Consider the following 27,476-nt stretch of genomic DNA (forward strand, 5'->3'; position numbering starts at 1 on the left):
GCTTAGGGATGGCTATGCAGAACAAAAATAAAACTGAACTGGCTGCGGAGTAAACAAAAACAGAATGTTGGACGACAGCAAAGACTTACAGCGTGTGGAGCAGCAGACGGCGTCCACAAAGTACATCCGTACATGACATTACAATCAACAACAAAATAGGAGCGCAAGACAAGAATTAAAACACTACACAGAGGGTAACAGCAAAAAACTAAAAATAAGTCACGGCGTGATGTGACAGGTCATGGCAGTGCACCTACTTTTAGACAAGAGCTATAGTGATGCATGGTTGGTTTGCATTGATATCCAACAATTGTGAGAACAACTTGTCAGTATCGACTGCTGAGTTGTATTTTTTTATGTTTTCTGCAAGTGATGTGCCTCAGGATTTTTTCAATGAAGAAATTGTGCCTTGGCTCAAAAAAGGTTGAAAAACACGGAATTAGACTGTCAGTTCAGTTTATTGTGAAAATCCCCAACCGGAAATATGCTACCACATTCATCCCGCCTCTTAACCTGATGACATTCAAGTCGTATTCCGTGATTTATTTCAGCTGTGGTGACAACCACCGGTGTGTGAATGCGTCCCAACGAAGACAGGAACGCACCCTCGCTGTCCACAACCCTTTTTAGTTATTGAGTAAGAATAAGTGCTCCTGTTGTGTAGTGATCTTTAAAAAACACTATGCATTATTGAAAATAATCAAGAGTATTTTTTATTTTGAAGAGTCGATTAAAAGTGTCCTGCAGCTGTACTATGGCCTCCGCCACCTCCACCCCTGCAGCCTCAGCCTCCAGTGGCCGCGCCAGTCGATCCTCCAGCCGCCGCGGCGCCGCCAGCCTCTCTGCGTCCAGCACCAGCCCCACCTGCAGGGTCCGCGTCCAAGAGAAAGACGACCTCCGCCACCTCAATGACCGCCTGGCCAACTACATCCAGCGGGTGCAGAAGCTGGAGAGCGAGAGGTCGTCAATGCTGCTGCAGCTGGAGGAGAAGGACGAGTCCAAGAGCCGGGAGATGGGCACCGTGAGGCGGCTATACGAGGAGGAGCTCGGCGACGTCCGGAAGTCTCTGGACGGGCTCGCCGCAGAGAGGGCCCGGCTTCAGATCGACTTTAGCAACATCTCTGACGAATACAGGAAACTGCAATCAAGGTAGCGACAATCAGGCCTTCTCTGATACCCTCCTCATATATTAATGATCAAATAATATTATACGTTTTATGTTAAATGAAGGGGAGGGGTTACATTACACAAATATTACATTTATTGTATGATAAGCTCATTTGTTTCCCAACTTGTGTAACCAATGTATGATCTTTCAATGTATCACTGCTGCATATTCTTATTTATTGTAATTTACTTGAGGTGGCCTGCCATTAATTGAATTAAACCGCTTCAAATAGATAAATAACACTCTTTGTCTGCCAGTCCACAAGACAGCAGGAGAGATTAGTGAATTTAGAATTCAGTAACCTTGTTGCTATATGTAGCGAGTGTGAGACCGCACTAGATTTTTTTTAAGTGGCAGAAAAGGATAGAGTGATATAAGCACAATACCAATGGGCGCAATTTGCATAATGCACAACCACATTTTGCAAATTTAATGTCAAATCAAATCAAATCAAATGTTTATTGGATTTACCACACCTAAACTACTACCACAACTTGGTTTACTATTTATGAAATATAATAATGTAGAGTTACCTGGAACTTGAAATAGGCCACACGGCCTGAATCCACACTTCCCTCGCCAAACACCTTCGTTTCCCAACCCTCACGCTTGGATAAATAGGCCTTGATGCCATCTACCAGTGTTGGGAGACTGTTTTGCTGTTAGATCGCGTCCAAATTTGCAAAGTGCACGAGATTGGTGAAATGCTTACAACAGTGAGAGCCTGTTAATTTTTAGTTAATGCTTGTTTTTTTTTAACCATTTTCTACCGCTTATTCCCTTTTGGAGTCACCGGGGGCGCTGGCGCCTATCTCAGCTACAATTGGGCAGGAGGCAGGGTACACCCTGTACAAGTTGCCACCTCATCACAGGGCCAACACAGATAGACAGACAACATTCACACTCACATTTACACACTAGGGACAATTTAGTGTTGCCAATCAACCTATCCCCAAGTGCATGTCTTTGGAAGTGGGATGAAGCCGGAGTACCCGGAGGGAATCCACGCATTCACGGGGAGAACATGCAAACTCCACACAGAAAGATCCCGAGCCTGGGATTGAACCCAGGACTGCAGGACCTTCGTATTGTGAGGCAGACGCACTAACCCCTCTGCCACCTTTTTGCAAATCCACAATCCAATTGCAGTCTTATGGGTAACTGTTTTTAATAGAGATGTCATGATCATGTATTGCAGTGGTTCTCAGATGGGGGTATGCGTACCCCTGCGGGTACTTGAAGGTATGCCAAGGGGTACGTGAGATTTTTTTTTTAAAATATTTTAAAAATAGCAACAATTCAAAAATCCTTTATAAATATATTTATTGAATAATACTTCAACAAAATATGAATGAAAGTTCATAAACTGTGAAAAGAAATTCAACAATGCAATATTCAATGTTGACAGCTAGATTTTTTTGTGGAAATGTTCCATAAATATTGATGTTAAAGGTTTCATTTTTTGTGATGAAATGTTTAGAATTAAGTTCGTGAATCCAGATGGATCTCTATTATAATCCCCAAAGAGGGCACTTTTAGTTGATTACTTCTAGGTGTAGAAATCTTTATTTATAATTGAATCACTTGTTTATTTTTCAACAAGTTTTTACTTATTTTTGTCTTTTTTTTCAAATAGTTCAAGAAAGACCACTACAAATGAGCAATATTTTGCCTGTTATACAATTTAATAAATCAGAAACTGATGACACTGCTTTATTTTACTTCTTTATCTCTTTTTTTTTCCAACCAAAACTGCTTTGCTCTGATAAGGGGGTACTTGAATTGAAAAAATGTTCACAGGGGGTGCATCACTGAAAAAAGGTTGAGAACCACTGGATCGAAGCTGATGTTTGACTTTTTCAAACTGATCGGCTGATCTTTGCCACAACTTTGACCCAGTGTTTACATGTCTAAATATTCTGTTAAAAGTGATGCATGCTCATCCATCTATCTATTTTCTACCGCGTGTCTCTTTCGGGGTTGCAGGGGGTGCTGGAGCTTATCCTAGCTGCACTCTGGCCGAAGACGAGGTACAACCTGGACAAGTCGCCTACTCATTATAGAGTCAACACAGAGACATCATTCACACTCACATTCACACGAGGGCCAATTTAGTGTTGCCAATCAACCTATCCCCAGGTGCATGTCTTTGCATACAGAGACAATTCAATTTTCATATTCTGTTTTACACACATGCAGTAGGTGTGTGCATGTCTTGCCAGAACACCGGCTTGAATTTGAGAGTGAGTTTTAACAGGCATGTTGAGTAGATAGATGTTCTAAAATGCTAATTCTCGCTACAGAGTTTATGTCCCCTGGAGGATTAGAGAAAAATGAATGGCTAAGCATGACACACACACACACACACACACACACACACACACACACACCCCAATCAGGATGACACAAGAAGGTAACCCCTAAAACTTCAATGTAAAATAGGGGTGATTGATCCAATTGTTGATAGTATTAATACCCAGTATGGTACCACTGTATAAATGATACTGAATTAATTAGACTCATATTTTTTTTTGGTTACGACAAAATATTTTTGGGGTGGTTTTTGTTGCTGTCTCCAAACTCTGGGAGTAAGTATTTTCAGAAAAGCTTTGAAAGGGAAAAGCCAAACGATTTAAATCGGAGCCTATAGTAGTTAAGTTATTGTGCAATAGTTACCTTATTTTGTTAAAAAAATAAGAATGTGGCATTCAGTAACACAAATATAATAAATCTAATGTACTACTATAGTAGCAAATTCTAAATTTGTTAAGATAATTTTTTTTTAAATGTGTTTACTTGCTGTAAAACATTTTCAGTTCTTTTATCTGATGTCAAAGTATCAAGACTGGGGCTCGAAATCGGCCTTAAAAAGAGGCAAACAAATCGAATCAGTTTAGAGGCCAAATATGTTGATCGGGACATCTCTTGTTTTTAATAAGGATTTTTCTCCAATAAAACATTATTGTCTTCCCTTTAAGGAGCCGGTGCTTAGTTTATTTGATGTGAACAATAAAACACTTTAATATTCTTCAGTAGTATGACTTTGTTGTCCCTTTGCCCATCAGTGGGCTCTGAATAGCTATTTTATAAAGTTTATAATACTGCAGTTTTCTCTTCGAAATGCTTTTTCTTAAATTATTAAAAAATATATATTTATATATATATATATATATTTATATATATCAACAAATATTTTGTGGTTAACAGGAGTTTTATACCTGTCTTTGTCGCCATCTGGTGGAATTTCAGGTGTAACTACAGTTGTAAATGGCGTCGCGTTTTCATGCAATTTTGACAGCAATTGCTTACTGGTTGTACTGATGGCACACTTTAAGTTTAGCTGGTTAAACCACCATTTTTTCATGTAAGAGTTCTCCCTAAACTGCATGCATGGGGTATATTTGAAAAGGCTCAGGTAGTTAGTTTGAAACACTTGAAGGCATTGCACTTGCAGGTAGTAACATAAATGATGTATTCCTAGTCCTACCAAGAATGTCAAGATTGTATGCATGGAATCAATCCTAACGGTGCGTTTCGATGACTTTGTCCTACTCAGAAACCAGAAAAAGGAGAAAGATCTGGCGAATGCACTGACTCAATGGAGAAGGGTTGAAGCAGCGCTGAATGCAAAGGATGCCGAGAACACAAAGCTGCTGTCGGAGAGTAGCCGACTCAAAGACAACCTGAATGATGTCCACAGCCAGTTGGAGCATGTAAGATCAAAAAGAAATTGTTTCAGCTCAATTGTATTTACACTGCCCTGTAGAGGTCATACCTTTCTGGACATATTTGCCTGGATTCACTGTAGGTAGTGTGCAGACCAGGGATTGAGAACCTTTTTGACTGAGGAAGCCAAATGTTTTGAAATGTGTTTCTGTGACACTGATAGCCATATATTTTTCAACACCGGATACAAGTAAATGTGTGCATTGTTAAGACAAATTTAGAGTATAATGCGTTTGATTTATTTATTCAGTAATAACATTGATGTACTGAAAGGAACCAATAATGCACACATCTTTTTGCTTTATTCCTGCTTGCCCCTGCAGAACATAGTTTGATGCAAATGTAGCGTGGCGTGTGTTGACGTGCCACTTCACATTTGAGCATTTTATCAACATTAACAGTTAATTCCTCGGTCCATTTTTCCCAAAATCAATGCTACTTGTCATTTTTTTTTCTTTTCGACATTTTCTTTTAAAACGTTTTTTATCCACGACTATCGAGTTAAATATTTTATTAAAAGGCAAGTCGTTTACTACTTGACCTCAACATGTGTAGATGTGATTGGGTCGAGCCTCGCGGATATAGACACTGATCCCGTGGGTGCTCATAGGCAACGCCGAGTACCCACGTCTGATTGATGGCAAGTTCTTTCTCACCACCAAGCAAAAACCGCGCATGCTCAGGCCCCTTCTACACAAAGCCGGCTAAGGTCACCCAGGGTAAATCCCACCCAACCTTATCCTTGTCCACACGCACACACACTCACAAAATGGTCGTTTAAGACACCCTCCGTCAGCCGGCGCAACGCGACCTAAAATGCGTGCGCAGAAAATGCACACGTCATACTCACCTCAAGTGTTGGTTTGTGTGCAAGTTCTTAAATTTAACTTATCTGAACAATATCCAGTGTTGTGGTATTTCAATTAACTGGAATCCATAGTGCTATGGGGCAATTTTCCCTCCAATCTTTCATGTGTGAGCAAACGCCAAAACTCCTTGAGCATTCAGTGGCGCACATGTGAGCGACAGCAGACGTGCACACTGTTATACGCTTAACTTTTTTATTCGATTTTGTGCACAGCCTGGATTTGCCGTGCGCAGAGGACGTGTGAGCAGTGTGCAATTGCACAGGCGCGTACCTTAGAGGGAACATTGCTGTGGGGCCCTATTGTAGTGAATCACACCGGAGCCATCGTAAATTAATGAAATATTTATTGGACAAGTGAAAGTACACAATGTGACAAAGATCATCTTACATCAATCTCGGGATCTAAATATCTGGTCAGGACACTTCTCCCTCTTTTGCCTTCCCCTTCATTGTTTATTAGTTTTTGGTGACTTTCTATAATCTGGACCTAGACGTTGAGTCCGCGACATACAGGTGCTGTTCATATTATTAGAATATCATTAAAAAGTTGATTTATTTCAGTAATTATATTCAGAACGTGAAACTTACATATTATATCAATTCATTACACACATAGTTATATATTTGAAATGTTTATTTCTTTAAATTTTGATGATTAGTACTGACAATTACTGAAAATCCCAAATTCAGTATCTCAGAAAATTAGAATATTAGTTACGACTAGTACCAAAAAATATTTTTTAGAAATGTGGGCCAACTGAAAAGTATGAACATGGAAAGTTTCAGCATGTACGGCAATCAATACTTAGTTGCAGCTCCTTTTGCCTGAATTGCTGCAGCAATACGGCGTGGCATGGAGTCGACCAGTCTGTTGCACTCCTCAGGTGTTATGAGAGCCCAGGTTGCTTTAATAGTGGCCTTCAGCTCTTCAGCATTGTTGGGTCTGGCATCTCGTATCTTCCTCTTCACAATACCCCATAGCTTTTCTATGGGGTTAAGGTCAGGTGAGTTTGCAGGCCAATCAAGAACAGGGATACCATGGTCCTTAAACCAGGTACTGGTAGATTTGGCACTGTGTACAGGTGCCAAGTCATGTTGGAAAATGAAATCTTCACCTCCATAAAATTGGTCCGCGGCAGGCAGCATAAAGTGTTCTAAAACTTCCTGGTAGGCTGCTGCATTGACCCTAGACCTCAGGAAACACAGTGGACCAACACCAGCAGATGACATTGCACCCCAGACCATTACCGATTGTGGAAATTTGACACTGGACTTCAGGCAACAAGGATTCTGTGCCTCTCCTGTCTTCTTCCAGACTCTGGGACCTTGATTTCCAAAGGAGATACAACATTTACTTTCATCTGAAAACATAACTTTGGACCACTCAGCAGCAGTCCAGTCCTTTTTGTCTTGAGCCCAGGCGAGACACTTTTGATGTTGTCTCTTATTCAAGAGTGGCTTTACACAAGGAATGCGACAGCTGAAGCCCATATCTTGCATACGTCGGTGCGTGGTGGTTCTTGAAGCACTGACTCCAGCTGCAGTCCACTCTTTGTGGATCTCCCCCACATTTTTGAATCGGTTTTGTTTGACAATCCTCTCCAGGGCGCGGTTATCCCTCTTGCTTGTACACTTTTTTCTACCACATCTTTGTCTTCCTTTCGCCTCTCTATTAATGTGCTTGGACACAGAGCTCTGGGAACATCCAACCTCTTTGGCAGTGACCTTTCGTGTCTTTCCCTCCTTCTTTAAAGTATCAATGGTCATCTTTTTGACAGTTGTCAAGTCAGCAGTCTTCCCCATGATTGTGTGTAATACAGAATCAAAACGAGAGACCATTTAAAGGCTTTTCCAGGTGTTTTGAGTTAGTTAGCTAATTAGAGTGTGGCACCAGGTGTCTTCAATATCTGACCTTTTCACCATATTCTAATTTTCTGAGATGTTGAATTTTGGGTTTTCATTGGTTGTCAGCTATAATCATCTCCTTTTTGGCAAAAAACACTTTAAATGTATCAGTCTGTTTGGAATGAATGAATACATTCTACAAGTTTGACTTTCTAAATGGAATTTATGAAATAAATCAACTTTTTCATGATATTCTAATAATATGACCAGCACCTGTACATGGCGGACTCAATAGTCTGCTTTGCTAGTCCAAAAGCAATCACCGTTTTCCGTAGTCTTCCCTCGACGGCCAGGTAATACAAAGCACACACGTGACCTTTTTTTTTTTTTAATCACATCCACGGGAATCCGCATTCTCATTGACTCTCCTTCGACAAACGGACAAAGTTTTTCGGTAAGTAGAATCACAGCTGATCTCGACATTCGAAAGTTTTCTTGTCGTCTGAGAAGTGTTGTATCCGAAATAGCTGCAATCGCTTAAGGTTTTCATGTGTGACTCCCACAAGTGTCTGTATAGATGGAAGGAAAAACATGACTCACCTCCATATTTCCAGTGGTTATCTGTTACAAAACCGCTTTATTCTGAAGCTGACTGAGGCACGTTCTTTCTGTTGTCACTTCCTGTGTGGGGCTGGTCTTTCTGGCGTCACTTCCTCTCCGAACTCACTTTGTAAACAATCAATTAGTCCATATAAAGCTAAGAGCCGGAGATTTAAGAAATAAACGACGCGTTTACCCTTGTAAAAAATAGTCAGAGAAGGGGGATGTTTAACGATAGTTTAGTGTGCCTGAAACGAGGCTTAAACTAAATAATTATTTGTTTAAGGGGTTATCTGGCTTAGTGTAGACTCAGAAAAGTTGCGTCAGATTTACCACCCGTCTGAGCATGAGCACCCACTGGCAGAAATGTAGATCGTGGGTAGTTCCTTGTTCCCTGTTACAGAGAACATGGAAATGGGATGAAACTTTAATATAAAAAGGGGTAGGATTAAATTAGCTGTGCTTCTTACTATTCCTTTTCGGACGTGCTGTAATGAAACAACTGGAACTATGTGATGCATTACACAGTATCGTATGCATGTTCGAAATAAACAAACTGAACTGAAAACCATGGCCCAAACTGAAGTGGCAGAGAATGTTTGGATGGATTAAAATGCATGACAATGTTTCATGGCTCTAAAATGATTCTGCACAAAATACTAATTCCAATTATTTTCATCAGTATCGAAATCTCAATCATTCAGTAAAACATGAAAATCATAACATAAATCATAATGTAAAACAGTGTTTCACACTAGATTAGCTATTCATTCATGAAATCTAGACTGTACTGAAGTCCGATTGCTGCTAGTTTGATATTGTTGTTTACTAGCTAAAGCTGCGTTAGCTCGGTCGTATGGCGAGCAATTTAAAAACATGGCAAAAAATTATAATGGAGAAACAAAGGATTGAATACCTCAAAACCAGTGTCATCTTCTAAATCACAATGCTTATAATTACAAGTATGTGCTTTCTGATGAGCGTTCCAGGTTTAGATTGGGGTATATAATTTATTTATGAGGAAATACGTTAGTCTCTCTCGTATTCATTTTAGCATTTAAGCTAGCTCATTAGCGTGCGAACTTGCTTCTCCAGTAAAATGAGCAGTATCCCTGGTTTGTGACTTTATTGTAGTGCGATTTATAAATCACGGTTTTACAATGATTTTAATTCAAAACTTTTATACTAACCTCCGGAGTTATATCGCGGTCTACCATTAATACCAGTAATCATTACTAACACAAACTACAAAATCTATTTTTCGTGGTCCAAATTTATTTCTCGCATACAGTTGCAATTTAGCTACCATAAAATAAGATGTACTGTTATGTTTATACGGTAGTGAATTTATGATATCAGCAGAATATCAAATACTTATTTTCCCCAATGTAAATGTCACGGTTGATAAATGTAGTGATTCCTTTTGCTCCAGCTGGAGGGTGAGCTTGCTGATGCCAAGAGCCACCTTGGCTCTGAGATCTTGAGGAGGGTGGACTTGGAGAACCAGGTTCAGACACTTAAAGAACAGCTTGAGCTTCACAGGAATATCAGCGAGCAGGTAACACACGAGACACATACATGAAACCTCAAAACTCAATTTTAAAAGCCATTTAACACTGTTTAGGAAATGTTGGAGGTACGTAGTCGACATGACAGCCGCTTAGTGGAGGTGGACTCAGGGAGACGGATCGAGTTTGAGACAAAGCTGGCGGAAGCCATGCATCAGCTTAGACATGACCACGAGTATCAGCTGCAGCAATACAAAGAGGAGTTGGACAGGACCTTCAGCTCAAGAGTATACACTTATAATTCTATCATGTGTTTTTTTTTTTTCAATGGTTGAACTTACCTAACATTTTCATTCTAGCTGCAGAATGCCCAGCAGGCGGCGCTAGACAATAACAATGTTGCATCAGCTACCAAAGAGGAACTGGAAACCACCAAACTAAGAGTGGACACACTCAGCTCCCAATTTCGTCAATACCAGAAAGAGGTGGATGAAGTATTGTACTCACACATACTGTGTAGAGTAGGTCCTGTGTCTACTATGAGTTATGTTCCTTTGACTGTGATGTATGTCGAGTTTTACTGTAATCAGGAAAAATGCCTATATTCCCCGTTTTTGCAATCTGGAAGCAGTGTTGTTTGATAAGAGTAGTTATTTCACATGTTCAGATACCATCTTTATCTTTCTTGCTGGTAGCGTGCCATTTTAGCAACTTGGACTGACCAAGCAACTAATGTTGAGTTCTCCACTTTGTCAACAACGAACTAAAACATGTCGGGCACACCATTGGCAGCTTCTCCATACTTTCATTTTTCTTTTTTGGATGTATTGGCCTCCATCTCGGCTGTGGAGGCTGGCTCCTGCTTGGGTGTGTTTCTACACTTAATTTGTCTTTTTTTGGTCTGCTATATCATGTTTTTGATGGGTTGGTTTGCTGGGTGTCGTCCGTTTAATACTCTGAACTCTTTTGCACTCACTTTCTTTGTTCCGTTGGTTGGAGGGCAGAGTAGATACTGTAGATCTCTGGCTGTGTGTAACTGGCTAGTCGGACCGGATATTTTGGGGCGGATCATAGAGTTAATTTTCACATTTACTACGGGGAGCTTTTGTAACCCAAATTTATGCTCTCAATTTAAAGCATAACAAAAAGCAGAGAGACAGTTTGTATCTTTAAAATACTTGTAAGTTGGGGTACTCGTAAGTTAAGGTACCACTGTACTTGTATCTCAAATCAATGTTCCCAATTAAATGAATTTAAATCAATTTAATCAGGCATTGACCTCCCACCCAAAAAACGCTTCAGTTGTAACATGCATTTTTAATAGAACATCGACTTTAAGATACGAAATATTGTATAAAAAAACGATAGACTAGAATGTAATACCAACAATTACAGTACTCTTATGAAGTAATTTACAGCATTTAACTTGGAGAGTGGAATTCTACAGAATTCTACATTATCTTCAAATGCTTCTCCATATTTTGATTGATACATGTCCGCCGGTTACATATTTTAATGTCCCTGACTCATCGACACAATCTGCTACAGTATGGCGCAGACTCTGTGCTACACTCCTACTGCTTTACCAAGTCAGCTACCCCTCGGTCATGTTTTTGATCATTTCCTTGAATTCAATGCATATCATGCATTGTTCTTCACGTTGACTTTTGTTTTTGTTTTCGATGTCTCTAAACACAAAATTACGCCCTTCTTTAGCTATATAAGCTAATGCCAGAGAGTAAGACTGGATGTTTTGGTCGGAACTTACACGGTAGGTAGCGGTGATGAGGATATTAACCCAAATTTTTGTTCATAACCAAAAGCAATGAGCTGGGAGACAGCTTGTACCTTCTAAAATTTGTAAGCTGGGGCACTTTGTTCCCAAAGTACTACTGTACTTAATTCAATATTTAGATTTTTAGAATTGTCCATGTCCTAATCGTGATGTGTCGCTTATCCCCTAGATTTTAACTTTTACTTTCCTTTTCTGACACACTGCCATCAGAAGCCTGCTTCATGCTTTGAAAACATTGTGAGAAAAAGGTAACTTTGTCCTTTTTCAGTATAGCAATGTATCACTGTATCACCAGTCTTTATTTTTATTTTTGTACAGTATTGATAGTTTTTAGGAGTGTGTACATAACCATGAAACCTAGAACTGGCTGTACATTATTCCATATTCATGGCACTTTGTTGCATGATTGGTTTCTCAACTGGTGTGAACCTGTGACCCACATTTTCATGGTCATTCAGCCAAGCATGTTTTGGCCTCTTTAGAAACCCAATAGCATAATTGGCATATTTTTAAACCTCCTGTCTTTTAAACCCCACGAACAGCACTGGGTAGCTTTTGTGTTGCTATGGTAACTGCGTGACCACATGCTGTACACATGCCCTATGTCTCTGATCTTAGAAAAACAGGAAACAAATCCACAAGCACTTAAATGGACACATGTAGAAAATAAGCTAACGCTAACAGAGACCTTTTAGAATCTGATTTTTTGTTCCATTTAATTATGTTCTTCTGTCAGAAAATGGCTTTAGAGAGTCGCTTCCAGGAGTTGGAGGAGACTCTGGACAAAGAACGGAAGGTTTGGCAGCAGAAGCTGAATCAGAAGGAGCAGGAACTGCTGAGTCTGAGGAGTCAGATGTACAGTCAGCTGGAGGACTATGAGAACCTGCTGGATGTCAAACTAGCTCTGGATATGGAGATCAATGCTTACAGGAAGATGTTGGAGGTAGAAGAACAAAGGTATTGGCTCAATCTTTAGTTGGTTTAATGGAGCATTGGACCTGAGTTTTGTTTTTGTGTGCCAGATTGCAGCTATCGCCCAGCCCTTCCCAGCATGCAGCCATACCTCGAACGCATGAACACAGCGGCCGCAGACCCAGAGGAAAGAAGAGGAAACATGACGGATCCGCTGGCAGCTCGCCCGCATATAAAATGTGCAGTCATTCGACGGAGCTTGGTGCCGTCAGTGTCGCGGATGTCGACGTCGACGGGAAATATGTTCGACTAAAGAACATTTCAGAGACGGTATGGAGAATAGTAGGGCTGAATATTGGCAATGATTCCACGATATGTATTGCGATGCTTGAGTCATGATGCAATACACTATTACTATGTAGTGATATGTTGCGATACCTTGTTCAGTGATAAATTTAAAGGGATCATGATAATTTTTTAAATCGTAAAACACTTCATTGTCGTCTACATGACCTGTAATGGCGATATGTTGGTCTACGTTTTGCATGGATTTAGTTTTACAGATAGTCTTCAAGCCACTTTCTTCCTGTCTTTTCAGAATGCACCATTTTGTAGTCTGTCTTATTAACGTGCCGAAGCCTTCCTCCGGGACAAGCCCTTTTCGACTGCGTCTTCTCCCCTTCAGCCATATATAGAGACCACTAACATATCTATGCATGCGCATGTATGAGCCGGTCAGCCTCACAAGACAATAGAGAAATATAAATTTATCAACTACAACTTTGGACTATAACTAAATAACAATGGGGGACTTGCTCAAACACGAGTAATGTAAAAAAAAACCTGGTGTTTACTTTTTGATTTCAATATAAAAGTCAAAGCAGTTCGGCTAATGAAGATGAAGTCTAATAAACAAGCCTCCTAGTGGTTCACTACAACAATTTGGCCAACAAAAATTAACAGGAGTGATACCTTACACATCTAATACACAATCTTCACAGCCTGCATTCAATTTGATGAGATGACAAAACATTTTAGCAAGTATTATTTGAACACTGATAAAGTTTGTAGTTAAAGGATGAATGAGCATTCCAGTAAACAAACTAAAGACTTTATAAACAAGTTGTGACAACGTTCCTGACACATCGCCTTTTGCATGTTTCCTCAGATCATTAACTCTGTCACAGCAGCTGATGGACGCTGTATTGAGAAAATTAGTTTTCTCCTTCGTGGCATACTTTTAGTATGGGGACAAGTGCGTTTGTCTCCAATATTGTCGACACCTGTTTCCATCCAAACACAGCAGTGCGCTCTTAAACGCAGGCTGGGAAGTGAGGGGAAATTATGTTAAAGCAAGTGATTGGCTTGGTTTACTCAGAGGGGAAATCTCCGTGTAGTTTGTCCGCCATGATTATCGAGCCAAACAACGATCGCGCACATGCGACTGACTTTTTGTTGCTTAAAATGCATTAAATGATGGGTTTTCGGTAATTTGAAAAATAGACAGTATTACTCACTGTCTGGAATTTTGTTGCGAGAGTATGTAAGGAGTATGTAGAGAGTATGGCGAAATCGATTTCAAAGATGGTAGCAAACACGGCGCCCTGTAATCACATGAGGGGCTTTTGACCAATCAGAGTATGGCCAGAGGATCTAAATGATCTGTCAAAAGCCCCTCTCCTGATTACAAGGTGCCATGTTTATACCAACTTTGAAACAGAGTTGGCCATACTCTATACACAGATATGCTCTACGCAGCCCCACCACCCATTTTCAAAATTTCATTCGTTAAAAAAAACAAAAAAAAACTGTGTGCCTAGAGGCAAATAATGAGCTGCGAGCCAAACAAGTCCCATGCGCTGTACCTTGCACACATCTACTGTCGGTGCCGAGTCAGTCGGTTGCATACAAGTCTTCCAGTTGCTACTCTACAAAACTGGACATGCTGTATAGTTTTTATGCAGTTTTTAAATATATGTAATTTTTTTCTAACCCTTCCAGAATCAGTCGCTTGGAGGCTGGATTGTTCGTAGACTATATTGTGACTCTGATATCTCCTTCCACCTGCCCTCCTCCTGCACCCTGGCTGGCGGGCAGACGCTAACTGTGAGTATTTCACTGAATATACTTAATATTTTTATAACAGTCTAGTGGGCATTAGTTTCACAATTTAACACTGATGCTAAGTTAGACAATCTTCTGGAGAAAATCAATTAAAACTTACAACCATGCGAGTCGTCAACTGATACTAAAAAGGCAATTGTAGACAAATCTAGTAAAGGGAGTTTTAGAGATGCGCCATTTTTTTCCCCAACTTCCACTACTATCGGTATCTCTGATATGCTAAACATATTATACATTTATGCATAAAACGGTATTGTTAATATCCATTTCTATTTTGTAGTTTTATTTTTTTGGGTTATTAGATTGTCATTGGTCAATGCAGTTGTTTACTGCTGCTTGCAAAATGTACTTTGACACCCCTGATCTGGTGGTAGTCAAGGTAGTGAAACTTAAAAATATATATATATATATATGTATATATATACAGAGTGTGAAGAAAAGTGCTGGGAAGAATTGGGTGATATTCATTGGAATAAAAAAAAATCATCAAAAACATGATGTGTAGTTGACTTGGTGAAGGGCAGTTGCTGTGCAGCACTGCTAGTCTGCTTCATAAACTAAAGCGAAACTAGTTGAAAACGCCAGCCAAAGACGTTAAAATATAACAATTATCCATAAAAATGTGGAGAAACTGCAAACGTGTTTGAGGGAGAAGCAACTCGGAGATGCCCTCAAAGTCCACTCCCCAAAGTGCTGTACTTCATTAATACATTGCTTTATAAAACTATTGCCAAAGTGTTTGATAACCTATTAAGAGTAGGGGTCACTGACATTTTTGTTTTTTTTACATTCTGGCATGTGAAATTTACATGAAAACCTGTGTTTTTAAACAGTAATTTTCGGTAAAAGATCACTTTTGCGTTTTTTAAATTAAATATGAATACCCTGCCTTCCGCCCGATTGTAGCTGAGATAGGCGCCAGCGCCCCCCGCGACCCCGAAAGGGAATAAGCGGTAGAAAATGGATGGATGGATGGATGAATAAAAAATACAACCTGAACAAATTTTACTCAGCCGCACTGAGTTGCAGGATGGGGAGACAATCAGGAGCACCGAAACAAGCTCACTTGTTAGCTAACCCTTTAGCTAGCTACTTGTTATTGCCTCTGTTCGCTCTCCGAGCAACAACGAGAACTGCTGTCTACTTTGCTGCTAAACATATTTGGATTATTACAATCTGAACACTGTTGGTTCCGAACCAGTTCTAGTTCCAGAGTGTTTATTAGTATCTAGCAAGAAAGTATATTTTTGACATGATGTATTGTAAACAGAGGTCACAATGCCGCAAGTATATTACCGGGGGGGGGGGGGTGTCTATAGGATAGACTTGCCAAATGGGAAGTATTGTCTGAGGTTTTTGCATACATTTTACAGAATTTTACATTACATTTTAAATGACAATAATATTAGTAAATTATCTACTAAAAAATAAACCTTTGTACATTACATGGATAAGTGTCAAAAAGACAGCCAAAAGAGGTTGATAAATGAGAATAAATCTACAGGTAAATTATAGTGTAGAAATGCACCCAATTGCAGAAATTGTAGTCTGGATTTTCAAAATGTACTTTCGGTGTTTGCGTGGCAGTATATTGTTCTGATATACATTTTCCTCTTTTTTTTTTATTTATTTTTTTTACTAAATTTTTCTCTTTGTAAAAAAATATTTTATATTTCTATATACTAACAATTTTTTTTTGCATTGCAAAGTGAATGCTTTGAAATGCTACTTTACATTTTACTGACTTGGACACTTTACATCACACCTCAATATACACTCAGCATATGTCAACAATTTGAGGTCTACAATGTCAAGCCTGCAATCGACCTATCAAAAGAACTTAAATTTGATGCCTAATTCACTTTCCTACCTTCAGCACTTAGGAAGTTACAGTAAGGTGTGTTACAAGATAATGCGCTGTTGTTTTACAAATAGCTGCACAACTATTCCTTTTATCCCAAATCAATGATATTTTCAACATCTGTAGACTTCAGCAGAAAGTGTTAGCGTATTTTTTATAATAGACATGTCCGGATCCAGTAATTCCTGGCCAAAAAATATATTTTGCTTGGTCATAATGTGATAAAATATCACTTGAGCACAAAATAGATGAATAACAATCCTACAATACTTTACCCCAGTCCAATATTGTGATGATTCTGTTGAAAAGAGTTGAATTGAATTGAAATATTTATTTCAAACCTGCACAGTACAACTAAATAGTTTGTTTTTGTTTTTTTACATTTTGGCAGGGATATTAATGCAAGGCTTGAAAAGGGGTTGGATGAAGCAGATGCTTATAATATCCCAACCCCTCTCACTCATTCCACATTTAACATAAACAATATAATACAAGAACAATACTCTATAAACAAAAACAACAAAAACTCCTGTAAACTAACAATACTATGAGACAAGACAAGACGAGACAAAACGCACACGCACACACACACGGGCCCAAACACTCTATGACCATACACCTCTCCCATCGCTCTGTGCTGAGGGCATCACTCTCTTTCCTCCTCGTACTTCTTCAGTACTTCTTTTTTGAACAGTGTTTTAAATTGAATCATGCTAGAACACATTTTTAACTTGTCCCCTAAGTTGTTCCACAGATTGACTCCACGCACTGAAATGCATATTGATTTTAAAGTGGTTCTAAATTTAGGCAAGTATAATTTGTTGTTTCCTCTTAAATTGTAACTATGGTGATCATCTCTATCATGGAATAGGTTCTGTATATTGGATGGTAGAGAGTTTTGGGATGCAACAAACATAATTTGAGCAGTTTTAAAGTTGATCACATCGTTCAGTTTAAGTTGCTTTTGGTCCATAAATAGTGGATTTGAATGATGTCTGTAGTGAACATTGGACACAATCCTGATAGCCTTTTTCTGCAGAGTGACTAAAACATGAATCCTTAGCAATGAGGACATTGAAACACAAGTCCATAGCAATGAGGACGCTATGCTCAATTTCTCCAGAACTCTCTCGCAGATTGAGAAAAAAATTATAGATCTCAAGGACAGAAGCAGGAGGGAGACCATTAGAATAATTAACATCAAGGAAGGCGAAGAAGGAAATAACGCGCTGTCTTACCTGTCCGCCAACATCCCCAAGTGGTTCCCTGCCTTGGCTGCTAATCCTCCGGAGTTCATGAGGGCCCATCGAATTTGAACTTCAATTGTTTTCACTTACGATCACTGATTTAAGTTTGCAGATACATATGATACCAAACTGCAAGGGAAACTTAGACAAACATGACTAATCAGTTCCTGAAGTAATACAAATAACATACAATCAGCGATAAAGCGTAATTTCTGGGAAAGGCCCGGCTCGTATGCATACATGCGCGCACAAACTGAGGCTTTCACCGCTGTGTAGTGTAGAGATCGTTACATTAATTGGCATTGCGACACAATGTACACTTCACATGTATGTTCAATGACAATTATCTAAGGTGGGAGTGTCAAGCTCATTTTAGCTCACAAGCTGCATTTCCACATAGGCTGGAATGGCATACTAACTTAAAAATACATATGATTTGTATGTTTTACCTGAGCCCAAAATGGAACAAAAACATTCTAAAAATGTACATAACACAAATCCTCTAAACAAAACACTTCAAGTTAGTTGAAAATTCTGAGGAAAAAATTGGTACATTTGCAAAAACACCATGAACACAATGAACCTAGACTCGGTCTCAAGTGTATCTGCGAAGCAATTTATCTTTAAGTCAAAGCCTCTCTGGGATTGAAAAAAGTAAATGATAAAAGAAAACTAGATAAATACTGATAGTACTAGATATCTAATACCTCATTTGTCATTTCCACATTAATCCTGTACTAATTCTACAAACCATACAAACGGCGGTAGATCCTATTTGAGAGGCTTGAGTTAACTCCATGCCTTGTAGACATCACTGTGTATTGATAGAAACTAAAAGCTGTGCAATGCATGAACAATATCTACACGCCAAATGTATGAACTGTTTGTAAATGACACACTATTCACTTTCTTAAAATTTCCACAGAAGACAATCTTCACAGAATTAGATCAATAAGCAGTGTCCCATGCAGCGTTTTAAAGTGAGGTTTCAAATTGTTTAGTTTACTCCTGAAACCTGGCATATTTTAGCTTTTACATGTACATCGTTATCACGTGTCACATCTTGAGTAGCAGATAACTTTAGGATGTTGTTCAAGTGCTTGTGCGTCAGCCTTGCGCGAAACTTTGTTTTATTGATGTAATAGAGAACATTTGCTCACAAAAATATGTGGAATCCCTCTACTTCCATGAATAAATAGGATGATAATGTTTCCTGTAACACTGCACTCTGAGTCCACTTTTCCCTTTTTTGACAAACATTTTGTGGAAATGAGTGCCAAAGCGAGATGTGTTGTCAGCGTGAAACGGCACGAGGACGACGAGCCGTAGCCCCGGTTTACTGTGTACTTCTTGCTTGTATACTTTCTCCATTACTTGGCCCCGGTATAAACAAACTATTTGCTTGCCAAACAGAATTGCTATTGCCACATTCAGTGGATACATTTAGAACAGCATTTTTTTTTTCATTTAAAAATGCAGCTCATTTTTACACTTAGCAAAGTCATTTCGCGGCCCAGATTAAAACTGTTCACGGACAGGCCGCATGTTTGACGTCCTACTTGCATTCTGAAAATCACAATTATTATTTCAAAGATTCCATTGGCTGGCCATTGAAGTCCCAAGTCGTTCGAGCAATGTGACGTTCACAAACAAATTACTTTTTGAACGGCTATAAGTGAACCTTAAGGGAAGGGGAAAGTCTGACTTTCTTGAAGTCCACCACCATATCCTTTTTAAATTTATGCAAATGGTGTTGCTCTTGCACCAATCCGCCAGGTTTTCTACCTCCTGTCTGTACTCTGACTCACCGTTGTCTATGATGCGTCCCACTCCTGCGCCAACTTCACAATATGACATTTGGTGTGTTTACTGACCTATGACTGCACTGCTCCTGTCAGTAGGAGAGGAGGGGGCTCAACACCCATCCTTGTTCACTGACATCCAGAATGTAGTGTCAATCAACATGAGTAACATTCCTGACCCATTACTTTATCCAAGTAAAGCACCTTTTTTCTTGCAAATATTAAGTATTGCTTAAGTACTTGCCTCTAACACTACAAGCCAAGTAACCTGTGAGTACAAATTCAAAGTTCACCTATGATGTAAATGTCTTTTTAAAAAAACCTAGGAAAACAAAAAACAGTTGTATTTGCAAAGATACAGATTTTCCAGGTGGTACTATGTCAAGTTTGAGAAGCAGTATTTAATCCAAACATGGGTGTGATCAAACATTTTAGATCTGGGCAGCTGGTGCAGAGGAGGAGGGGGATCCTGAAGACCTGGTGTTGGAGGGTCACAAGAGTTGGGGCCCCATTAACGATGTCCGGGTGATCCTCCTCAATCCTGATTTTGAAGTAAGTGAAGTGAAATGCAATGTCCAACAAGAAATCAAAATCTTACACCACTCCCTTTGAAGGTAATTTGTAAATCATATATATTATTTTTCTGCCCGGGTTTTTGGCGCTGTACTTCCACATTTCTCTTATTCAGAGCATCCCCCCATAGAAGTCCCACTTTTTTTTTATTATTGCATATTAGATTTAATTTAAATAATAAAAAAATGTTTTGGTATTACATTTTTCAACCTATTCAAACTATTAAGATATTTACAATGTTCCAAAAAAATCCTGTTTTTTCAATTTTCAAACCCAAACATTCCCATTGAAATTTATTTTTTCCAAATCATTAAGAAAATTTATTTTCTACAACCTAAAACTTCCCAGTTTTCCCACAGTTCCACACTTTCTGTGCAGCTTCAGTTGTAGTATATATTATAGACCAATCTTAGATTAGTGCAAATATGACTTTTTTTAATAAAAGATTTTAGGAAAAAGAATGGTTGTATTCACTCAGTGTTGTGTTTTCAGGAGATGGCTGAACGAAGGGTGTGTTTGCAAAGCAGGGAAGAGGAAACGCTGGATTTTGAGGAGTACGCAGAAAGCAGCAACATGCAGCAATTTAGGAGACAGGTAATAGCTGGATGATTTTTTAGTTTTTATTAATGCAAACACAAATCTGCCGATATTGATATTGTATTTTCTGTGAAGCCAAAGAAAAAGAAGAAATGTTGTTGTGTGTCATGAGTACCCAACGAAATAGGTGAGAATGCTACCTTTTCTCTCTGCCTGTTATTTGCCTACAAGTTGCATGGCTTGTTGACTGGCCGTATCAGATACTGCAGTCAAACCTTTACTTGAGACTACGTTTGGATTGCAAGCAGGGCAGGAATTTTACGACAGCTCTTGTTGCCCAAAAAATTATATGGGCCATGGCCACATTGGCCGTGATGCCTGGATGTGCGATTTTTTTGTTTGTTTTTTTTGTCATTACGGGTTTTTTGACCATTAGTGGGTTTAACTACCTGTATGAACAATCGGAGTCCCACACGCAGCACAGGGCTTACGCGGGGTTTTAAAAATCATTAAAAGTGAATACGATAACCAGCAGCATTGAAAAATGTCATACAATGTAGGACTGGTCCACTAATCAATACGTTAAACGATTAATGAAAATAAACTTAACGTTGTGGTCATTAATAAATCTCTGCGTCTGTGTGAGTGTTTTCTTCGTATCTGGCTTTCAAACTGGGCACAAAAGGCTTGTAATGCCTGAAAGTGTTAAAAGCGCTGCCTCCATTAAGGCTTTGCCATTCTTTGGTCACTTTTGGCATGTAGTCCTTAACTGTGACACAGTTAAGGACTGAGATCCTTTTTTTTTTTTTTTCCTTTGTCATTAAAAAGGGAAGTTTTTGTCTTTAAAAAGATAGGTTTTTGTGGTTGGTGCACTAATTGTAAGTGTATATTGTGTTTTTATGTTGATTTAATAAAAAATAAAAAATAAGTTTTATTTTTTTTTTAATAAAAATGAATAAAAAATTCTTCTGCGGCCCGGTACCAATCGGGCCACGGCCCGGTGGTTGGGGACCACTGCTTTAAAGGATATTAAATATTTTGACAGCAATGTCACAGTGGTCTTTAATTAAGTGCAATAAATTTGCATTTTAGTGTGAAGAAATAAGAAAAATCTTCGTTCTTTTCAGGTCACAAAATAACGATAATGGATTGGATTCATATGGTGCTTACATACTGTATTTCAATTACCCAAAGCGCTTCACAGTAAAAGTTAATAATTCATGACAGTCACACACTAGTTGTGGTAAGATGCATTTGTAGCCAGAGGTGACTAATGGAAACATTTGTTTTCCAACCATGGAAAAGTGAGTGTAAAGGACGGTCCTGAGAAGTAAACAAATATGAATTAAAGAAATCTTCAAACATGACTGAGCGTGCGGACATAGTTAACAGTTGGAGCGTAGCACTGGTGGTTTGCACCATACTGAAGCAGAAGAGTATCAACAGCCAAGTATGTGGACAAATCTAAACAATGGACATTATATCAATGAAAATATGAAGTTGTTGCTGGTGTTTCTATAGAATAATATTATATTGTTGTTGCACATTAAGAACATCAAAATGATGGCGGAAGCTGCCATGCAAGGCGCTAACGATGACTCATCAGGAGCAATTGGGGTTTAATGTCTTCTGGCTCAAGGACACCTTGATAGGAGCTCACCGGGCTAGGATCGAACCACATGGCTTGTCTACCCACCTAGCCATGCCGCCCCGATTGCTTGAGAAGCAGCGCAATGGGGATACCGTAGAAGTCCTTTCTACATGTTAAATCCCCATTAAAAAAAATCCAAACCTCATACAAAAATGATACCCGGGCGCAGCCACCGCTGCTGCCCACTGCTCCCCTCACCATACCAGGGGGTAATAAAGGATGAAGGGTCAAATGCAGAGAATAATTTCACCACACCTAGTGTGTGTGTGTTAGAGATGCGCGGATAGGCAATTATATCATCCGTAACCGCATCATCAAAGTCGTCATCCACCCGCCGTTCACCCGAACCAACGTTTTATCAGAACCGCAACCACCCGCCACCCGCTCGTTGAAATACATCAGATGTCGCCCACCTTTACCACTCAAAGAGCTGTTTAAACCCGTTTCACAGAGTAAAGAAAACAATGGGAGCCTCTAACGTTCTCGTGAATATCCAATGGTGTTCATCCTGATGACAAGAAAAAGGGCCTGCTGTGAAGTCATTGCCTTAGATACCTTCAACAACATGTACTGACCGATTGTTGGTCCAGCAACATGTTGTATGCTGATTCCGCAATCACATGTACAAGATTGAAAGGCATACTGGGTGACACAGAGTACACTGATGGTTGTGATATAAACAATTTTAACACTCTTACTAATATGCGCCACGCTGTGAAGCCACACCAAACAAGAATGACAAACACATTTCGGGAGAACATTTTCACAGTAACATAAACGCAACACAACAAATACCCAGAATCCTTTGCATCCGTGAACATTCCTGAATATATTTTAAACCCCCGCCACCCCCACCCCGCCCACTTTATTGACGCACGGGGCGAGGGGTGGTGGGTGGCGGGGTTTGCTGCTAGCGGGGTGTATAACATAGTCAGGATGTGTCATCGATGCAAAGGATTCTGGCTATTTGTTGTGTTGCGTTTATGTGGTGTTATTGGGAGGATGTTCTCCCGAAATGTTTCATTCCTGTTTGGTGTGGCTTCACAGCGTGGCACATATTAGTAAGAGTGTTTAAATTGTTTATATCACAACCATTAGTGTACTCTGTGTTACCCAGTATGCCTTGCAGTCGTGTGCGCGTGCGCGGAAGCCACACACATGTTGCTGGACTGACAAGCAGATCGTTCATGCTGTAGTAGGCGACAAAGTCAATGGCTTCATAGCACGCCCTAATACTTATTAACTGGGTGACTGCCGGCAGTCATTCTAGAGAATAATAGCGTCTCCTATTGTCTTCTTCGATTTGTGACACGGGTCCTAAATGGCTCTTTGGATGGTAAAAGATACCGATCCCTGAACCATGTATATCAAATATTTCCGAATGGTTCAACCGCCACCCGCCCGAATCTAATTTAAAATCTATTTTGTCGTCATGTCACCCGCCGACCCGCGGTTTATCCGCGGATGAGACTGCAAACCGCGCATCTCTAGTGTGTGTGGCAGTCATTGGTACATTAACTTTAACTACTGTAGTTTGAAGTACATTATTTTGGTTCATCTTTTGTATTTTTCATAAAATATTCATTGAATATTCTCGAAGTTGGGTTTTCTTTTTAAAAAGCATGTTCAAATTGTGTTTGTGGGCCTCAGAATGTATTAAATTAGTTTAAATTTAAAGGGGACCATTGATCTGAGTTACGAGCCTAGTCATAAAACCAAATAAAATAAAACGGAGGCACCACTATACGCCAAACATTCATTGACATTTCATACACTAAACATCAGTTTACATTTGTATGCCAAATGTTTGTCACCATGTACTGTATACACCAGTGTGGGGGTAAGTGGGTGATGTGTGTTGCCCAAAGACACATCAGTGATAGGGGGGCTGTGACTTGTAGCGACTCGCCATGTTTCTTTGTTTGTCCACAAAATTGCGCTAAGTATTTGCTGTGATTTTTAGGTTTTTTGTCATTTTGGTCCAGTTCCACTGAGCATGTGGTGAAGCATGTTTGAAACAAGCTATACACTGTAGCATACCAAAGTGTTCCTATATTGTCAGTCACATATGCAGGAAACCAACCAAAGCAGGAACAAGTTTTTATGGTGAAATCGACTGTAAAGGCTAACAGAAGTAAGCCAAAACGGAAAATCTTAGGTTATGATTTAAAAAATGTAACAAATTAAACAATTATATTCAATTTGGCACATGGAAATTATATTTATTGGTTATATCTAAACTTATAAGCTTTTCTGTAGAGTCAAGACTGGCAACGGCTGGACTTAAGTTTATCAGAAGCGTACCATTTTACTTTTCCTTGCTAACCATGTCCTATAAAGTATATCATTCAATTTGACTTTTTGTCCCCAGGATCTGTCAAAGGATGCCAGCTGTGTTGTCATGTGATCATCCGTATCTCTCTTGCTTGGACAGATGAAGCAGCTCCAAAACTAAATGCCTGTAGTACTGCTGAGCCTTTGTCTTACCTGCTCTTTTATCTTATGACAACCATGACTCTTTAGCAAGCTACTTGTTTGATACCTTAATGCAAATACCATAAATCAAGTCTGAACCCTTGTGTGAAATGAAATTATTAGCATAATAAAGTTTTCTAAACAAATGTTTGACATGTCCAGTCATAATTCAGACACTTCTTTTTTTACTTTTAAAAACATGCCAAACCCCAGTACAGGGACAACACTGTGGTAGCATTTGTGTTGCCATGCTAATTTAAATCAGTTTTGTTTTTTCTCCAACAGAGGTTGAATGAAAGCAACTGGACTCTTGTTTGTTGAAGATGTTAAGGATTTTATCCAAAGACTACTTTGTTTAAAGGCCTCCTGAAACCCACTACTACCGACTATGCAGTCTGATAGTTTATACATCAATGATGAAATATTAACATTGCAACACATGCCAATACAGCCGGTTTAGTTCACTAAATTACAATTTTAAATTTCCCGCGGAGTTTCTTGTTGAAAACGTTGCGGAATGATGACACGTATGGTGACGCGTGCGCATGACGTCTCGGGTTGGAGGGAACATATTAGGCCAGCACCACTTGCGGCTAATAGTTGTCTCCTTTTATCGCATAATTACACAGTAATTTGGGCATCTGTGTTGCTGAATCTTTTGCAATTTGTTCAATTAAAAATGGCGACTATAAAGAATAATGCTGTTTGTGGAAAGCGGTGGATTGCAGCTGCCTTTAGCAACTGAGACGCAGCCTGTGTTTCTTTGTTTGTTGTGAATCTTTAACACAGAGCGGTCAAGCGAACATGTTTTCTATGTCAACCAGCAAGTTTTTGGATGGGAAAATTGTGATATTAAGTCGGCTCTTACCGGAGACTTCAGTGGATTATGGGAGTTCCTCCTGAAGCTCAAAAAGGCAGCTGTGATCTTGGCTCCTCCATCGGCTTCTCTGAGAGACACTGGCGTTCACCGCAGCCATCCAAATTTCAGGTATGTCTATACAATCTCACTAAAACTCCATTAAAACAATAAGCAGATAAGGGATCTTCCAGAATTATCCTAGTAAATATGTCCAATTACATCTGAAACGGTCCCACTGCCGCCGCCTAGAGCTGTCGCTTTTTCTTTCTTTTTTTTTTTATGCTTCACTCTAACTTCCCCTATCCACACATCTTTCATCCTTGCTCAAATTAATGGGGAAATTGTTGCTTTCTCGGTCCGAATAGCTCTTGCTGCTGGAGGCTCACATTATAAACAATGTGAGGAGCCCTACAACCAGTAACGTCACGCGCACATCGTCTGCTACTTCCGGTAAAGGCAAGGCTCTTTTAATAGCGACCAAAAGTTGCAAACTTTATCGTGGATGTTCTCTACTAAATCCTTTCAGCAGAAGTATGGCAATATTGCGAAATGATCAAGTATGACACATGGAATGGACCTGCTATCCCCGTTTAAATAAGAACATCTCATTTCAGTAGGCCTTTAACTCTAGGGTGTACAGCCTAACAATATCTGCACTCTTCCACGAGTGGGGTCAAAAATGACCTCAATTTAAATCCCATGTGTTTTTGCAATAAACTGGGTTATTCTTCAAAATCTTAAAACGGAGATTTGTAACATTTTCATATTCAGAGTATTCCTCATGAAACATGTTGGCGACATGAGGTAATTTGCATTGTCTTTGTGCATATTTTAAGTAATTGGAGTTTTTGTATCACTACCCACTCCACAAGTGGGGTCAAAAATTACCCCAAGCAGTTCCTATGGAATCTTCTATGAAGCTTTAATTCAAAGCAACTCTGACTCCACTTGCATATCTGATTTCATCTCTCACATTTGATGTTACTTTGAATGTCAATGCTGTCCCACTTACACATCTGATGTCCGCAGTATCACCACCGTGGACATTTTAACACAGCAACATTTGTGCATGTAAGCCCCGGCCTTCTGCTATTATATTCTCACATATGAACAGCTTCCATGCATCCATTGAGGAGACCGTATTAAACCCAAGTGCAGGTCTTGGCCAACCACTTAGAATATTGTGCCTTCTTGCTTTAGCCTGGCTGAGATATACCTCATCAGAGGAGTCTTCTGTGTCAGTCTGGCCTTGTTCATCCATCCATCCATCCATCTTCTTCCGCTTATCCGAGGTCGGGTCGCGGGGGCAACAGCCTAAGCAGGGAAACCCAGACTTCCCTTTCCCCAGCCACTTCGTCTAGCTCTTCCCGGGGGATCCCGAGGCGTTCCCAGGCCAGCCGGGAGACATAGTCTTGCCAACGTGATATTATATATATATATATATATATATATATATATATATATATATATATATATACTGGCTACTATAACATTAGCCTACTTTTGAGTTTGCTTTGTCAGGTACAAAGTGTGTGTGTTTGTGCATGTTAGCCAACAATACTTTTTACCAACCTAAATAGAATACTCTTAGCTAGCAACAAAGTATGCTAATCTACACAAACATTTTTCTAATTTGACCACACATAATTGGTCAATGAAAAACAAGTTCATTAATAGAGATAATGCGTGTATGTAGTTGTGTAAAAATTACCTCCTGGGTCGTGAGACTGCTATCAGAGGTGTAAGTGGGACTGTATTGACAGTCAAATTGCATCAGATGTGTAAGTGGGACGGTCAGAGTTGCGAAGAATCAAAGGTTCATAAAAGATTCCTTAGGAACAGCTTGGGGTCAGAAATGACCCCAACTAGTGGAAGAGTGGGGTAGTGATACAAACATGTCACAAACATGTTTTATGAGGAATATG

At 39.5% G+C, this 27,476-nt stretch overlaps 1 protein-coding gene across 3 annotated transcripts; it reads left to right on the plus strand.

Moving 5' to 3' along the window:
- Nucleotides 1–491: 491 nt before the first annotated feature.
- On the plus strand, nt 492–24,838 carry LOC133541200 (lamin-L(III)-like). 3 transcript variants are annotated; one of them, XM_061884366.1, is made up of 12 exons: nt 492–637; nt 725–1,149; nt 4,725–4,881; nt 9,640–9,765; nt 9,832–10,002; nt 10,075–10,200; nt 12,247–12,467; nt 12,533–12,752; nt 14,424–14,528; nt 19,892–20,008; nt 20,522–20,623; nt 24,589–24,838. In XM_061884366.1, exons 2-12 carry the CDS (start codon nt 755–757, stop codon nt 24,622–24,624), a joined length of 1,776 nt encoding a protein of 591 aa, XP_061740350.1. In that variant the 5' UTR covers nt 492–637; nt 725–754; the 3' UTR covers nt 24,625–24,838. The 3 variants fall into 3 exon arrangements, with proteins under 3 accessions (XP_061740350.1, XP_061740339.1, XP_061740330.1); XM_061884355.1 differs by adding an exon at nt 20,702–20,753 and having other exon boundaries at nt 511–1,149; XM_061884346.1 differs by having other exon boundaries at nt 511–1,149.
- The last annotated feature ends 2,638 nt before the right edge of the window (nt 24,839–27,476 follow it).

The sequence above is a fragment of the Nerophis ophidion genome, linkage group LG02 (assembly GCF_033978795.1).
Source record: "Nerophis ophidion isolate RoL-2023_Sa linkage group LG02, RoL_Noph_v1.0, whole genome shotgun sequence".
Taxonomy (NCBI): domain Eukaryota; kingdom Metazoa; phylum Chordata; class Actinopteri; order Syngnathiformes; family Syngnathidae; genus Nerophis; species Nerophis ophidion.